We start from the raw sequence: 17,234 nt of genomic DNA, 5'->3' as shown, positions 1-17,234 counted from the left end.
TGACGCTTCTTATCTTTGCCAAGAAAACCCCAAATGGATCACAAAGAATTGGACGTGACTGAAATGACTGAACAACAACAAAGCAGGGGATTTGATGAAATTTGAGGTTCCTTCCAGTTTTAATTCTATAATCCTAGCGCGTATGTGTAAATTATTATTATTATTGGGATTATTGTTGTTGTCTGAGGGAGAACAGAGAAGCCTTGGCTTTTTGGTACCAACAGGGGAACCCTGGGTAGTGAGTAATGAAGGGGTTCAGGTCGGAGAGGTGGGGGGAGGCAAAGCTAAATACTCACTCTCCTCCCTCACGGCTTCTCCTGTTTAAATTCTGTCTGCTTTCAAAATCCAATTATTTTCGTACAGCAAAATAACTCTTTGGACATGTATACATATATTGCATTTAATTTATATTTTAACATATTTACCATGTATTGATCAACCTGCCATTGCGGGGAGGGGATGGGAGAGAAGGAGGGGAAAAATTGGAACAAAAGGTTTGGCAATTGTCAATGCTGAAAAATGACCCAGGCATATAACTTGTAAATAAAAAGCAATATAAAAAAAGATAAAAAACAACAAAAAGTAAATTCTGTCTGCTTAGGGAATGACTTGAATTTGGTGTGGGAGGGACTGAAATGAAGGCTCAACACGTGGAGGCGGGTGGGAAATTTGAGAATGGAGGTGGGGTCAGAAAGACCAGAACAGGGCCATGGGCACTAAACCTGCTGGAAAACAGACAGATGAAAGCTCCTGATTGACTTCCGGCATTTCGGCCTTCGGAACTGGAAGGAGAACATCTGCCTGTGATGGTGAGATCGAGGGGTCGCCGTCTCTGGGCCTGGCCGGGGTCACTGCGAGAAGGCCGCAAATAAAATCAGATTCCAATCAAGTGCATTTAAAATAAAAACTAACGGGCTAATGCTCTTTTTTTTCCCTTGAGAAAAACGCATTAATCGTGTTAAGTAAATAAGTGTGGTACTTTCCACATTTCAATGGCACGAAAGCTGGCTGGCTCATGAGCCTCCCTTTAATGCTGACCTTCCATTCAGATAATTTGCCTCCGTCCCAGGAACTGCTCCAGCTGCTCACACAGAGGGGAGTGCCCGGAAACCGTCCCCACCTGTTCTTTCCCATTTCCCTAGTTTCCCACCCCGGCTCCATTCCCCGGAGCTTTACTTGAATGACTGGCTCCACCCCCGTCTATTTTAGGACCTGGCTCTTGTTTTGGACTCAGAAATTGGTCTCAGATGATAACCGAGACCTCCTCACCCTAGGGTGGAACTGAAAGGAAAAACAACACAGAACCCGGGGCTCCTGGGGTTGTAGCTGGGGCTCGGACCCAGGCGGGGGCCGCCCTGACCCAGTCTGGGTCCCCCGTCCCTGCCTGACCAGTGTCAGAGTGCCCATCCGCCCCTCCCCCGGGCACTGGACACCGTTCCCCAAAGTAGGCCAGGCCGTGTAACCCGGGTTCGGAATCTGGCGTCAGGGGCTCCCAGAAGGCCACGGAGACATGTGGGGGGTTACACCTTTACTTCCAAATTATGGGTCATCCTCTGTGGTTTATTGTATGCATTTAAAAGCATGATTCTGCAGGGGGTCCCAGGCCTCTCCCACAGACCCAGTGGGGTTCACGACGCAGAAGGGCCCCTGCTCTCCGGTGGTGTGGCCTTGGGGGCAGCGAGAGCTAAATCTCACCCCAACGCTGTTTAATCCAACCAGGGCTTAGAGAGGTTCTGGATTTCTGTCAGTTCTGTTGTAAAGCGGGCCGGGAAGGAAAGAAAATCTGGTCAGAAGCAGAGTAAGGAGGGCCTTTCCTCGTTCTCCCTTCCCACACGCTGACCCGCCGACTGCCGGGGACGGGAGATCCCGCCCGGGGCACTGGGACTGGGGGGCACCCCTGGAATACAGTGGGTGTAGCAAAGGCCGCTGCTGGGACTTGTAGAGGTTTTCAGTGCTAGGAAATGCCTTCCCTGATTCACTTGGGCACTTATTTGTGATTATCCACCTGCGTTTAGTGAAGGCTCAAAACTCTGAATCTGTCGAATGTAAAGCGCTCGGCACAACGCCCGGCCCACGGCCCTTTTCACTAAGGCACCAGCCAAGCCCCATTGGTCATTGTTTAGGCCCTGACTGACCCAAGGTGAGCGTGAACGGCGATTTCTTCTGTTTGGGCCGGAGCCCCCGAGGTTCCCCCCTTCAGACACACACACACAGACACATGCAGATAAACGCAGATGTACGAGTGTGTGAATATGTGTAAGGCGGCGTCGCTGTCCTCTGTCTTTGGAGAGGCCCAAAATACGGGGGTGAGGACATGGCTATGTTACAATCAAGTTACCAGGTGTCCGGCTGTGGCCGACCAGACCAACACAGGTCGGACCAAATAGTCCCTGTGAACATTTAGGATGGCTTCTCTGACCGTGTGAGTGTGAGTGAGTGTGTGTGTGTGTGAGTGTGAGTGTGTATGTGTGAGTGTGAGTGCGTGTGAGTATGTGAGTGTGTGTGTATGTGTGAGTGTGAGTGTGTGTGTATGTGAGTGTGTGTGTGAGTATGTGAGTGTGAGAGTGTGTGTGTAATAGTGTGTGTAAGTGAGAGAGTGTGTATGTGTGAGTGTGTGTGAGTAAGTGTGAGTATGTGAGTGTGAGTGTGTGAGTGTGTGTGTGTGAGAGTGTATGTGTGAATGTGAGTGTGAGGGTGTGTGTGAGTATGAGAGTGTGAGTGTGTGTATGTGTGAGTGTGAGTGTGAGTATGTGAGTGTGAGAGAGTGTGTGTAATAGTGTGTGTAAGTGAGAGAGTGTGTATGTGTGAGTGTGTGTGAGTGAGTGTGAGTATGTGAGTGTGAGTGTGTGTGAGTGTGAGAGTGTGAGTGTGTATGTGTGGATGTGAGTGTGAGGGTGTGTGTGAGTATGAGTGTGTATGTGTGAGTGTGTGTGAGTGAGTGTGAGTATGTGAGTGTGAGTGTGTGTGAGTGTGAGAGTGTGAGTATGTGTGTGTATGTGTGTGTGAGTGTAAATATGTGAGTGTGAGTGTGTGTGTATGAGTGTGTGTGTGAGTGTGAGAGTGTGAGTGTGAGTGAGTCTGTGTGTATGTGTGAGTGTATGTGTGAGTGTGTATGTGTGTGTGTATGTGTACATGCACACTGTGGAAAAGAAGCCCTTCTTTGCCATGTTTCTTATCTGGCCTTGATCACTGAACAGTCATTGCCTCAGTCAGAATGAGGTCTGGGAAAGACCTTAACTTAAAAAGTCCCATAACTCATCTGCATCACTATATGTTACCAACAGAACCCTACAGGGAGAGGCAGCTATAAATCTGCCATTGAAAATAACTCTAGACAGTATAAAATACCCAGGAATATATGCAGCTACATGAACAAAACCATAAAAACTTTGTACACAAATAAGACCAGATTTAAGTAATTGCAGACGTCTTATTTGTTCATGCGTAGGCAAGATTATAGTAAACATAACAATTTATCCCAAATTAATTTATATATTCAATGCCACCCCAATTAAATGACCAAAAATTATTTTACAAAGCTAGAAAAAATAATGAAATTCATTTGGAAGAACAAAAGCTCAAGAATATCAAAGGAACAAATAAAAAATATAGAGGAAGGAGGTTTAGCGGTACCAGATCTTAAACTATATTATAAAGCAGTAATTATCAAAACTATCTGGTGCTGGTGGAACAGAGTGGATATATGATCTGCACCAGCAAATGACTAGTTACCCAACGTTTGACAAGTATAAAAATAAGTGGAATAAGAAGTCTTTTTTTTTTGTATAAAAATTGTTGGGAAAGCTGGAAGAAATTGATCACAGACCAAAATCTTACACCATTTGTCCAGATAAGGTCAAAATGGATACAAGACTTAGCTATAATGGGAGATATAAGACAATTTGAAGAATATGGGACATATTACCTATCAGATGTATGGATAGGTGAACAATTTGTGGGAAAAAAAAACGAGGGATAGTATGAGATGTAAAATGGATAATTTTGATTACATTAAAATTAAAAAGTTTTTGAACATATAAAACAAATGCAGCCAAGACTAGAAGAAAAAGCAGAAAACTGGGGGAAATTTTATAGATAGTTCCTCAGATAGGTCTCATATCTCAAATATATATAAAGAACTTTGTCAAATCTATAAGAATGTGAATCATACCCCAATTGATAACTAGTCAAAGGATAGGGCAGACAGTTCTCCGATGAAGAAATCAATTTATAGTCATATGAACAAATGCTCTAAATCATTATTGGCTAGAGAAATGCAATTACAACAACCTTGGGATATCATATTACACTAGCAGATTGGTTAAAATGAGAGATAAATGTTGGAGGGGATGTGGAAAAATCGGGACTTTAAATCGTTGTTGGTGAATCAGTGAGTGATGCAACCATTTTGGAGAGAGACTTGGATTCGTGTCCGAACAATTATTAAATCGCCCGTACCCTTTGACCCAGCAAAACCATTATTAGGTCTATTTCCCAAGAGGATTGGGGCAGATGGAAAAGAACCTCGAGGTGATAAAATATTGATAGCAGCTCTCTGTGTGGCAAAGAACTGGAAATTGCAGGGATGCTCACTCCTTGGAGAACGGCTGAGTAAGTGGTGATAGGTGTTCATGGTGGAATATTCCTCTGCTATAAGAAATGGTGAGCTCGGGATTTTCACAAAAGCATGGAGGGACCTTCGTGAAGCGATGAAGAGAAAAATGAGCGAAACCGAGAGGGCATCGGGTACAGTGACAGAATATTGTTTGAAGAACAATTTTGAGCAATCAGGTCATTTTGACTGTTATAAAAACCCAAATTAAGCTCAAAGATCCTAGGAAGGAAGCTGCTGATTGAATCTAGAAAGGAATATTGCCGAGGCTTTGGAAATGATGAGCTGGTTGGTTGGCTTTAAAAAACTTGGAAAGGCTTGGACTTGGGAAGAAAGAGACCAGCTACCTTCAGAAAAGCCGCTGATAGGAAGAAATAAGCATGGAAGGGTTTTTCATATATTTGTGTGTAAATATCTACGCCTCCCCTATTTGGGTCCGATTACTTTGCGAATGATGACATCCCTGGGTACCATTCTTTAGCACTTTCTGTGTGGGACACTAGGGGGCAGCTAGGGACTGCTGTGGAGAGGGGACTGGGCTGGAAGTCGGGAAGACTCTTCATGAGTTTGAATCCGACTTCTGATACTTAGCTCTGTGACTCTGGACGAATCACTTTGCCTCAGTTTCCTCATCTGTCAAATGAGCTGGAGAAAGACATGGCAAACCATTGCAGGATTTGTGCCAAGAAAGGCCCGGGTGGCTGTATGAAGGACTGGACAAGACTAAAATGACTCAAAAATAACCAGAAATGGGGCTGAATACTTATTGTTGGGGCAACTGGGGGTGCAGTGACAGTTGCTGGACCTGGAATCAGGAGGAGGGCCATCTGAATTGAAATTTGACCTCAGTTAATATCGGTGTGAGTTTGGGCAAATCAATTAACCTTTTGTCTGCTTCCTCATCTGTAAAATGGGAATAATACTACACCCCAGGATCGTTGTGAGGATCAGATGAATGCTTAGCATACTGCCTGGCACGCAGCAAGTAAAGTCTAAATGCTAACTTCTATTATCCTTCTTTTTTTTTTTTAACTACATGACAAACTCATCTTCTTTTTGTCATATAATTCCATGAAAATTTATTCCTTTTCTTCAAAGTTTCTCATTGGTATTTACACATATACACACAGACAAACATACATACAGATATCTGCATGTACATACACACAGTTTTATTACTATTACATATTATATTATTATAAAAATATTATTGATATTTTTGTTTTGACATGACATATAGTTCTTTCTATAATGGTTCCCCACCATCGTCCCCTTCTATTCTCAGGGAGCCATCCCTTATCAGAAAGAATTTTTTTTTTAATGAGGAAGGAGTTCAGATAAACAAACCAACTTATTAGAGAAAATCTGACATTAAATGTGGCATCCCATAGCCATGCTCCCTGACTTCTGCAAGTGGACAAGGGGGTCTCCTTTTCTAGCCTTTCTTTGGGGCCAAGTTTGGTCATTATAATTTCATTGAATTTCATTTCAATTGTTTTAGAGTTCTTTTATTTTATAGGGTTGTAGTTATTGTCAGCATCGCTTTGCTCTTCTACCTTGTAAGTTTTTCCCTGCTTCTCTGTATTTCTCCTCATTGGTTCTACATTTGTGTCCAGTTTCCACCCTTTTCCTCTCTATGTCCCTTTGTGTGATCTTCATTTCCGATTTTTAAAAATGCATTTAATATTTTATTTCCCCTTCCCCATTACATATAAAAACAGATTTTAGCATTCATTTTTGAAACTTCATATTCTGTCCCTTCCTCCCTCCCTCCCAACACCCCCATTAACAAGGCAAGTAATTTGATATAGGTAATACATGTGTAATCAAGCAAAACATTTCCATTTTTCCCCCTGAAAGAATATACCCAATTCTGCTAGGTAGGTGATTCTTGGTTTCCATATCAGTCATATGGTGAAAAAAAATATAGACAAAAAAAAAGAACTTGAAGAAAAATAAAGTTAAAAAGATATTCTTTGATCTGGATTCAAACACTATCGATTCTTTCTCTGGAGATGGATAGCGTTTTTCATCTTAAGTCCTTCAGAGTTGTCTTGAATCATTGTATCGCTGAGAATAGTCAAGATAGATAGTACCTCAAAATTGTTTTAATTTGCATTTCTCTAATCAATAGTGAGTTAGAGAATTTTTTCTTATGGCATTAGGTAGCTTTAATTACTTCATCTGAAAATTGTTTTTTTTTTTTTATCATTTATCCACTGGGGAATGACTTTTATTTTTTATAAATTTGACTCAATTCTCTTTATGTTTGAGAAATGTTTTATCAGAAAAAACTCCCTTCAAAATTTTTTTTTCATATTTACTATTGCTAACTGTATTCCCCTCTATCCTATTTCCTCCTTCTTCTCATTTATTCTATTCTCTCTCCTTTTACTCTGTCTCTCTTCAAAAGTGTTTTGCTTCTGACCACCCCCTCCCCCAGTCTGCCCTCCCTTCTATCACTTCTCCCTCTTTCCCTCCTACTTTAAAATAGGATTTCTATTAACATAGGAGTTTCTCAATTTTGTGTTATTCTAACATGATAATAGAATTGTTTAAAATATACCTTCCTAGTGAAGTGATGAGGTAGGACTCTTGAGGATGGTGGGAAAATGGAGTCTGTTTATTCCAAGTTCTTTCCCCCTTTTATACCCTCATAACTTTATGTAATCAGAACAACACTGGGCATGTGCTAAGTATTGTTTCTTATTCAAGATCATTTCCTATGTTTCTTGGAGAGTTTGAATATAGGAGCTTTGGTTTATTATCTTGTTCTGAGTGTGTTGTGATCATCCTTGTCAACAAAGTCACTTTCTATGGTTTGCTCATTTTCCCAGCCTATTTCCCCACTTTTAACTCTTTATTCAAGTAGGGTCAGGTCTAGTTTTATCGGCTTTTTGCGGCTGCTGTCAGAGAAACTTTTGGGGACCAGTAAGTTTTCTGTTCTTCTGAGGTAGTGTTATGGGCCAGAGCTCTGAACTTGAAACAAAAATGGAATTGATGGAGACGATGGGTGTTTAGCCTGGTGCTTGACAGTTCTCGCGTTCAGTGCATGTACTTAGTGCTTACTACAGTTCTACATGATTCTCACCTTTGATAAGAGACCATATATAAGCTCAGAGCCTCAGCCAGGATTCGGTCGGGGAGATTCGGAAGCCAGAGAAGGCCCTGGGACGGCCAACCGGGACTGCCCTTGAGATCCAAGTATGGGCAGAGAGATTCCTGTGTTCTCCTGAGATTACTCCTCCTGCCGTCTCCTTGTCACTGCAGCTGCTTCTTCAGTGGCTGCCAAGGTCGCTCCCATGTGCTGGGGCCCGGTCTGTGTTAGACTGAGCCCCCCCCTCACCCCGGTGCAAAAGGTCTTTCCTGCTGACCATCTGAGTTGCCTGTGGCTGAAACATGATTTCACCCGCTCCTTTAGTGGCTTCTGCTGCTCCGGGGATTGTTCTATAGCGTTATTTAAAAGGGTTCAGGGGGGTTTTGGGGAGAGCTCATGAGAGTTACTCCCTTTTCTTTGCCATTCAGTTCTGCCCATTTCTAATCTCTATTCCATCTTTAACTACTGTACAGCACACTAATAGATATTGGTATTACAGACATGGCCTTTTGTTTCTTGGCTGCAATTTTCAGAAGGTAATTTCTCCTCCTCCTCTTCAACTCCAGGACCGACCCATTACCCACTGTGCCGTCTGGCCCAGAGATCCACAGAAATGGATAACCCTCTAGGCTTCCATTTTGTTAAAATCTGGGCAAGAGACGAGCTCCTTTGACACTTCCTGGGTTCTTCTGGGGCTTGATACGGTCCACATAATGTCCCCTGAGATATAACCCGGACAGGATCACCAGCGTTTTGTGCGAAATCTGCCAGTTACTCCCTATGACAGTCCAGAACTCCAAGATTCTCCCACGGCCTGAGCCTCTCTTCCCTTGTACTTCAACTCCACTGTTCCATAGGCAGTCCTCCTCTCCAGTGCCTGCAAGAGCAAAGGTGTTTCTCTAGGCAACATCCAGCACCTCTCGCAGCACAATTGTAATTTCTCCTCAGTATCACAATATCTGCCAGCCCTAAACATAGGAAAAGACTTTTAGTTCTACTCATGAATCTGTAGAGAAGACGAGTCTTGTTTCAAAACAAAACATCATTTAAAAAAAAGAGAGAATTCATGTTGACATGTAGCAACCCACTTACTTTGCCTCTGCTGTGGCACTTACTGGGTGAGATCAACACTGGCTGAATTTTGCTATCGATGAATAGGCCCGTTTGTGAGTAAATCATTGAAAGAACAATTTTCTTTTTTTTCTCTAATATATTCTTTTTATTTATTTATTATTTCTTTTTTATTATTATAGTTTTTTATATACAAAGCATATGCATGGGTAAGTTTTCAACATTGACCCTTGCAAAAATTTCTCTTTCCACCTTTCCCCTCCTTCCCCCCACCCCCTCCCCTAGATGGCAGGGAGTCCCATACATGTTAAATATCTTAAGTATATGTTAAATACAACATATCTATCCATATTTATGCATTTATCTTGTTGCACAGGAAAGATCAGATTTAGAAAGAAGGTAAAAATAATCTGAGAAGAAAAAACAAAAACAAAAAGAGTGGAGATGTTATGTTGTGGTCCATACTCATTTCCCAGTGAAAGAACAATTTTCTAAAGGCGAGCAAGCCTGATCTCTTTCTGCTACTCAATTTTGGTCCTAGTTTATTATCTGTCAGCAGCACCCGTCTAAGATCAAATCACCGAACTGGCTGGTGTCTGGCTTGACTGTCATAATCTGAACAGTATTTCTTTTTCATCCACTTTGTGTTTCCAAAAAGCCTGATTAGATGAATCTCTTTTAAACTGTTATTTCTTTCACCAGAGTTCAGTGAATTGAATCCAGTGTCATCTGTGAATAGGAATGCTTGGAGAACCCAGCATGGAAATCTGGTTTTGTTTACCTTAGGACTTTACATCTTTCTTAAAATTAATGAAGAACTGTGTAGGAATATACAGCAGTAATATTCTGTGCAGAATATATACATCTTGAGCCTCTCTTTTCTTCCAAATCCTCCGCTAGGAGCAGCAATTTAGAAAAACATTATTAGATTAAATCTCTCTTTCCCCTCCTGATGTGTTTCTCCTCAGTAACTTCCTTCTAAATACATTCTCATTAAGTAGAGCAAATCCTTTTGATTCTTCATTTTTATTTCTTCTTAGTTCGAATCGAATACTGATATTCGATTATGTTCATATATTATATTTTATTTAGCTTTTTGCTGTGTGATCTGCTTTGATTTCATTTTTTTTGCACAACTAAATGCTGTTTTGAATACTTTGGGGTATATGGGAACTTTCTATCTTTTATATTCTTGAAGTATATATTCCTTGCAGTGGGATCGCAGGCCCAAGAGGTAGAGTTTTTAGTCCAGAATGATTGGAATAATTCACAACTCCACCAAAAGTGCCTTGATGTACCGGGCAGAAGGGCAGATTTAGGTTTGATATAAGGAAAAAAAATCCCCCCAAAACCTTTCTAATAAGGAGAGCTATCTTTAGTTGGTGGTGAGACCATGGGCTTCCCCTCAAATTGAGCAGCTACTAAATGCATTGAATAGATGCATCTGCATTATAATGAGGATTCTTGTTCTGATATGTTTGATATATTTATATACTACATATTTATAAATATACACACATATATTTATAAATATACACACACATATATATTTATAAATATACACACCCACCCACACATATATAAAACCTTTCTAGAGATTTCACTTTCTGAAATCTCTAGATTTCAGTAAAATCAGTAAAATCACTTTCCTGATGCTTCCTCACATCCAGAGACAGACACTGACTGTTGTTTACCAATGGGAGGCAGTGTGGGACAGTGGAAAAGTTGCTGGCTCTGGATTCTGAGAACTCTATGACCCTGAATAAGCCTCTTGATGTCTTTAAGCCTCAGGAAGACCTGAGTTCAAATCCTTCCTTCGTCAAAGGGTTTTTGTCAAGATCAAATGATTTAATATTGGTAGAGTTTTGTAAACCTTAATGTGTTCTATAACTCTTAGCTATTATTATTAGTAATACTCAGTTTCCACTTTATTTATTTTTTTAAATGAGTTTGGCTAGGTTTTCTACCTTTGTACTATTGACATAGTCAGTCATCCCCTCTGGTCAGTCCCTGTGCATAAGGAACTTAATTCTGTTGGAGGATGAAGCAAAGAAATAAATATAGAAGAATTTGAGGATCACTGGTCTGGGAAGAACATCAGAGATGATCTAGTTCAAACCTCTTCATTTTACAGATGAGGAAACTGAGACTCAAAGAGGTAGCAAGTGATCTCAAGGTCACACAAGTAATGTCAAAAGGAGAAAGCACTGAAAAAAGTGGGGAGGGACATCAGAAGACTTTACTAGGTGGTGTCCTCGGAGCTTAGTGTGGAAGAAAGGAGGCAGTAGTGCGTTTTGGATTTGGAGGAGGAATTGGCCAAATTTGAGGAGGAGGGAAACCCAGAGAGGGTGGGAAAGGGAGTAATGTGAAATAGAGGTGTGAGATTTTTGAAGATCTTTGAACATGAGATTGAACAATTTATATTTTATCCTAGAGGTGATAGGGAGCCATAGAAAACCTCTGAGCAAGAGAGTAACATGCAATGAAAAGTGTCAGAGGAACTAGTTTGGAATCCTGACTCTGCCACTTTCTCCATGGGTCACTTTGGGCAAGGCACTGCCCTTTGTGGGCCTCCATCTTCCCCCTTGAAATAGAGAGCTGTAATTGATCGCCTTTAAGGCCCCTTCCAGTTTTAAATCCATCGTCTTATGATCCTACCTGTGCTAGTCTGTGCAGAATGGATTGAGATGGGAGACCTTGGAGGCCACAGCCCAGGAGGAAAGCAAAGGAAAGAGGCTTTAGAGCTGACCTGGGCCCTTGTTAAGACAACCTGTTCCTATTAAAAATGAATTCAGATTTCCAGAGAACAGACTCGCCATAGAATTGGGGGGGGGCTGCTCTGTTGTAGCCTGGGAATGGGCCAACACATATTTTCCATCAGTCTCTTGCCTCGATGTCCTGTTACGGAGGTTCCTGGCGTTCTTCACGGCTTTGCCAGAGGACAAGACATAGGTCTTCCTCTGCTAGAAATCCACGTGGTTTGTCAAGCTCCCACAGGACACAGCGTTCTGCTTTTTATCTTGCTCAGTTGAGGGTCAGCCGAGAAGGCAAAGACTAAAGGGATGGGGGAGCAGAGGTCCCAGCTGGGAGCCAGCCTGACTCTTCCCCCAAAACCTTCTTCCAGGTTGCCCTGGTACCAAGGTAAGGGGCAACTTTAGGGTAGAGAATAGAACGATGGACCCAGAGACAGGAGCCTCCCCTACTTATGGGCTGTTGACCCCGAGCCAGTGATCTCTGTACCTCAGTTTATTCTAAATTGCCAACTTTAATGATGGTGATCCCCTAAGGTGCACCAGGGCCGGGATCACACCTATGACACTCGGAGATATTGCTTTCCACGGTTCCTTCTTCTGGGACATTCAGTCAGTGGGCAGTGCGCCTCCCGGGCAGCCTGGATAGTGCTGTGGGGCGGGATGTGGTTAGGGACCACACTGTGGATCCTGCTCTAAGGGCTGGGACAACTCGGAAGGTGATGGGGGACAGCGGCTGCAGAGGGGACCCGCCTTCGGAGTCAGATACCCGATTCCAAGCTCCCTCCGCTCTGTGGGATTAATTTGTCCGAACCTATTTTTCCTCCTTTGCTAAATGGAAACAGTAACTGTAGCAGTCCCCTCGGAGGGCTGCCGGAACCGGTGGGCATCTGGCTCCCGGTCCTGAGCTTCTTGGCAAGCCAGTGCGCAAGACCTGGGGGAAGCCCTCTGTCGGCCTCGGTTATTTTGGGTTCTGGGGGGTTTTGTGGGTGGGGTGGGCTTCTGGCGGGAGTTTAAGCTTTACAAAGCACTTTATTGCGGTGGAGCCTCGCTAGGACTGTTACAAGTGTTGACTTGCTCCGACTCACACAGCTGCTAGCTAGCAGAGGCAAAGAATCCAGCTGCGGTGGGAGAGCCCTGGAGCTGGAGTCAGAGGAGCTGGGTTCAGATTCTCCGCATCTGCCCCCTATTTGATGGTGGATACATCACTTATCCTAGCAGGCCTCAGTTTCCTTATTTGTAAATCTGAAGCAGTTGACCTTTGAGGTTGCTTCCAGCTCAGGATCCTACCCGCTCTCCTCCCTTTCCCCGGGCCCCCTACCCCAGTCCCAGCCCGGTGCTCCTTCTCCAGAGCCGCTTCCAGCTCTCCCCATAACTTCCTCCTCCTGTGTGTGTGGGTGTGGGGGGGGGGTCGTCCTGATCTCCCCATTAGACTCCAGGGAGGAGGGGCGTGTCCCAGCCCAGGCTGGCCAGGATACCCCCCCTTCACCTCCCTCCCCCGCCCCCGGGACGCGCTTCGCACTCCCCGGGCCCCCGCGGCGCTCGCGCCAGCCCCACTGGCGAGCTGGGAGGAAGGGTACCAGTGGTCCGAGGAGGGAAAGACCCCGCCCCGCCTCCGGTGTCCCAATCCGGCCCCGCCCCGCGGGTGTCCGGTGTCCTCCTCCCCGGCCGGCGCGGCCGCTGGGGCAAAGCCGCCTCCGCCCGGCCCCGTGGCTGCCGGCTCTCCCTCCCTCCCTCCCTGCCCGCTGTGCCCAGGCCGCTCCCTCCCCCCAGCGCTGCCCTCGCCAGGCTCCGGCTGGCCCGGCTCTCCCTGGCCGCCAGGCTCGGGCCGACCCCGGGCGCCCGTGGCCTCCCGCGCCGGCCCCCTCGCTCTGGCTCCCGCGCCGGCCCCTTTCTCCTCAGGCTCCCCCGCGGCGCTTCCGAGCCATGCTCTGCTGCCTCCTGCAGCGGGCCATCAACCTCCCCAATGTGGAGAAGAAGGACCGGCACAGCGACCCCGTGGCCAGCTTGACTTTCCGAGGTGAGGGCCGGTCCGGCGGCTCCGGGAGCCGCGCGCGGCGTCCCACCCGCCCGGCCGGAGCTCCGGGGGCCCCGAGGCGCCAGAGCGGGGCCCCCGAGACCCGGACTTAGGCTTGTTCAGGAGGGCAGAGTCGGGAGAAGGAACTTGAGGCGCACGGGGTCACAGGTGGAAGAGGTCCCGGGAGAGAGAGGAGGTCCCGGGAGGGAGAAGGGGTCCCGGGAGAGAGAGAAGGGATCCGGGAAGGGAGAAAGAATCCGGGAGAGAGAGAAGAGGTCCCGGGATAGGGAAAGGGTCCGGGAGAGAGAAGGGGTCCCGGGAGAGAGAATCTCTCAGCTGGGAGACGGGGTCGAGATCCAGGCTAGACCGAGATGGCTCAGGACGGGGACTCTTACCTGGGCGGTGTTCCCCCCACGGGATCTGAGGGCAGTGTTGGGGGCCCATGGACTTGGATGGGCACTGTGATGGGCTGGGGGGGGGGCCGCTGCCTCGAAAATCCTGCCGAGCCTTGAGGGCAGCCCATCCTCTGGAGCCCAGCCTGTAAACTGTGGGACCCGACCCTATCTGGGGGGATCCCCTAACTGAAGGGGACGCTTATCTCATCATCATTGATTTGCTTGCTCTGTATGCCCCTTTTCTGTACCTGTACATCTGCCAGAAAGATTTCTGGGGAGGAAAAAGGTGTCGGTAGGGGAAGAAGTATAGACCAGGTGTTTTAACCTGGAAGCCCTGATTTTGATATTTAAATCTGCACTTTAATATGCTTGGCTTCCTTTGGAAAACTATGCACTTTATTTTACTCATTGAAAAGCATTCTGAGAAATCCAGAGGCTTCACTTGACTATCCAGCGAGCCTGTGACCAAAGTAAGAATCCCCGCTCTAGTCCAACACCCCCTTGTCCCCTCCTTTTTTACATATGAGGAAACCGGAGGCTTATTAGGGAGAGGACTTGCTAAAACCGGACAGCTCCTTTAGCTGCTCTGTTGGATTACAATCTCCTGAAGGAATGATTTTTCATTCATTTTAGTTAATCCCAACAGCTGATGTGCACAGAGCGTCTCCTAAGCTCTGGGCGGGAGACTGAGGTACCGTTCCTTCTCTCTTGGAACTGATCTGCTCAGTGATTGTGGATCTGACAGTTACACACAATGATAAGAATATCACATAATAAGTGAATTAGAGAGGTGGAAGCAAAGTACTCTGTAAAGGAGGGCTTGGGGCACCTTTAATTCAGCAAAGATTATAGCTTGTAGGAGCCAGTTGTTAAATTTTTCGTGGGAATGCTGACTCCTCAGAAAATAACTTACACACTAGGGCTTGATTTATTGTTTTGTGGATTGTCTCGATTCATGAAAGTGATGGAGAAAAATTAAACAATGCAGTTGGTCCTGCAGACAGGATTTTTTTTTTTGGGGGGGGGTTGGTTTTTTTTTTTTTTAAAGAGAGCTGGTTGTTAAACATTTACCATCACATTCCATAGGGCATTAAGAGCACTGGGCTCTATAGAGTCGTAATGGGAAGGAAATAAGGAGGGATGAACATACTCCAGATATAAGGAACAGCTTGAACAAACACAGGAAGGCAGGAAGTGGGACTGTGAGTCGCTTTCCTGGGTTGGAGGTGAGAGTGAGGGTGGAGACGAATTTGGAACTAACTCGTCTGGAAGCCAGGAAGATTTAGGTTTGAGTCCCACCCTGATACATCCGGGCCTGGGAGCAGGTCTAAGTCATTGGGGTTTTAGTCTCCAGGCAATTCTTTAAATCTCTAATTCCAGAGGAGCTTTGCTCCTGCCCCAGTGGACAATCCCTGTACCCATGAAATCAAGTCTGCTTACAAAAAACAGAATGGGGAGAGCCAAGGAGGAGACGCGTCTGGGAAGGGAGGAAGCATTGGATTGTGGGGGACCTTGGAGAGCAATCAAAGCTTTGCTTTCTCCTGGGAGGGAGTCCCTGGAGGGTTGAGCAAGTGACGTGCCTAGGTCCATGCTGGGAGGTCCTGGCATATGTGAGCTGGGGGTCAAAGTTGAGGTCGGTTTGATGGCACCCATAGAACCCTGCTCATCACAACCTTTGATCCCACATCATGCCGGCTTCCTTCAGGTTCCTTCCACAGGAAGCTTTCCAAAGCCGCTTCCTTCTCGTGTCATCCCTCCGTTAATTATTCCCCGTTTATCCTACACAAATAATTACAACAGATATATCCCGGAATTCTAACACCCCGTAGTTTGTGTGTTGCTGCTGCTTAGGATGGGAGCTTCACAGGGACAGAGACTTATCTAGTCAAAGTTTTGCACTGTGCCTGGCACATAACGGGTGCTTAATAAGTGCTTAAGCATTTATTGGCAGCCAGTAGCAGAGGGGATAGAGTGTTGGGTTTGGAATCAAGATCCCATCTGGCCTCAGACGCTTGCTAGTAGTGTGACTCTGGGCAAGTCACTTACCCCTGTTTGCCTCAGTTTCCTCATCCGTAAAATGAGCTGGAGAAGTAAGTGGCAAACCACTGCAGGATTTCTGCCTAGCAAACCCCCAGGGGCTCCTTTAGATTAAGAACCCAAGAAAGAGGGGGGAAAGACCCCCTTAACTCCAAGTTAAGAAGCTCTGGACCGGAGAGAGGAGAGGAGACACCTGTCAGGGATGTAGCAGATACAAGGTATCGAGGACTTGGTCTAGGACTAGGAAGAGAGGTTTCACTTCCCAGCTGGGTGACCTTATTATACTGTCCTGCCTTTTATTTCCCATGTATCCATGGGAATGGGCGATGATGGACACTAGTCATCCCTTTCTGTATCACCTTGGACGCAGCTTGGTGAAGGGCGGCAGGCACAGCTGTGCTTAAACTCATCTGGTTTTCCTTAACTCATGTGTGGCTGTGAGTAACTAGCATCTTTTTTGCGCCTCAGTTTGCTTATTTGTCCAGGGATAGCATGACCTCACGGATGGAGTGAATTCAGGGACGAGTGCTGGCAGATGTTGGCCAACTGGCTCTCCAGGGGAAAAATGTATACAGTAGACACTTTAAAGTTTAATCTGTTTAAGTTTAATATTAATAATTAAATTATTATGCATTATATTATACATTTATTATATATTAAATAATTAATCCATTTAAATTTAATATTAATATCCATCATTTTCTTAGGTCTAGATAATCAACAAAATAATACATTGTGCCAGCCCTGATTTCTGTTGTTTGTGGATTTCTGAGGGGCAAATGCTCACACTGATTTTGACAGTTGGTTCTCACAAGCCTGGTTCAAGCTTGTACTGTTTAATTTCATCCCTGTGGGAGTTCGTTTCCTCATTTGTAATGTTGGACTTCCTGTTCACTCATTTCAATCACGTCCAACTCTCTATGATCCCATTTGGGATTTTCTTGACAAAGATGCAGGGAGAGTTTTCCTTTCCAGCTCATTTTACAGATGAGGAAACTGAGGCAGAGTTAAGTGACTTGCCCAGGAGCATGCAGCTAATAAATGTAAGATTTGATTAGTAAAAAAGATATTGATAATGAGAAGTGAGATTTGAGCTCACAAAGATGAGGCTTCCTGACTGCAGGGCTCATCTTCTATCTACTTCACCACCGGTGCGGGACTTGATGACCTCAAAGGTCTCTTTGAAGTCTAGACTTAGGATTTCATGGTGGCAGTCTTCCTGGCCATGGGCAGGTGCTGGGAGGGTCCTGGTCGG

The 17,234-nt window shown here is 45.2% G+C and overlaps 1 protein-coding gene across 22 annotated transcripts in view; it reads left to right on the top strand.

The window, feature by feature from the left end:
* Positions 1 to 17,234, top strand: part of DYSF (dysferlin) — a 225,227-nt gene that overhangs the window by 8,917 nt on the left and 199,076 nt on the right. For 6 of the 22 annotated variants that reach the window (XM_051974289.1, XM_051974288.1, XM_051974285.1 and 3 more), the window contains exon 1: positions 13,314 to 13,550. The exons of 9 other annotated variants lie outside the window; for them this stretch is intronic. In XM_051974289.1, the coding sequence (XP_051830249.1) occupies positions 13,457 to 13,550 (94 nt within the window). In that variant the 5' untranslated portion in view covers positions 13,314 to 13,456. Of the gene's footprint in view, positions 1 to 13,170; positions 13,551 to 17,234 lie in introns of those variants that run through there. 7 more of the 22 variants (XM_051974296.1, XM_051974293.1, XM_051974295.1 and 4 more) reach the window with 3 other exon arrangements.

The sequence above is a fragment of the Antechinus flavipes genome, chromosome 2 (assembly GCF_016432865.1).
Source record: "Antechinus flavipes isolate AdamAnt ecotype Samford, QLD, Australia chromosome 2, AdamAnt_v2, whole genome shotgun sequence".
In the NCBI taxonomy this organism is placed as follows: domain Eukaryota; kingdom Metazoa; phylum Chordata; class Mammalia; order Dasyuromorphia; family Dasyuridae; genus Antechinus; species Antechinus flavipes.
The sequence above is the reverse complement of the archived record's forward strand: the minus strand, read 5'-3'. Positions and strand labels throughout refer to the sequence as shown.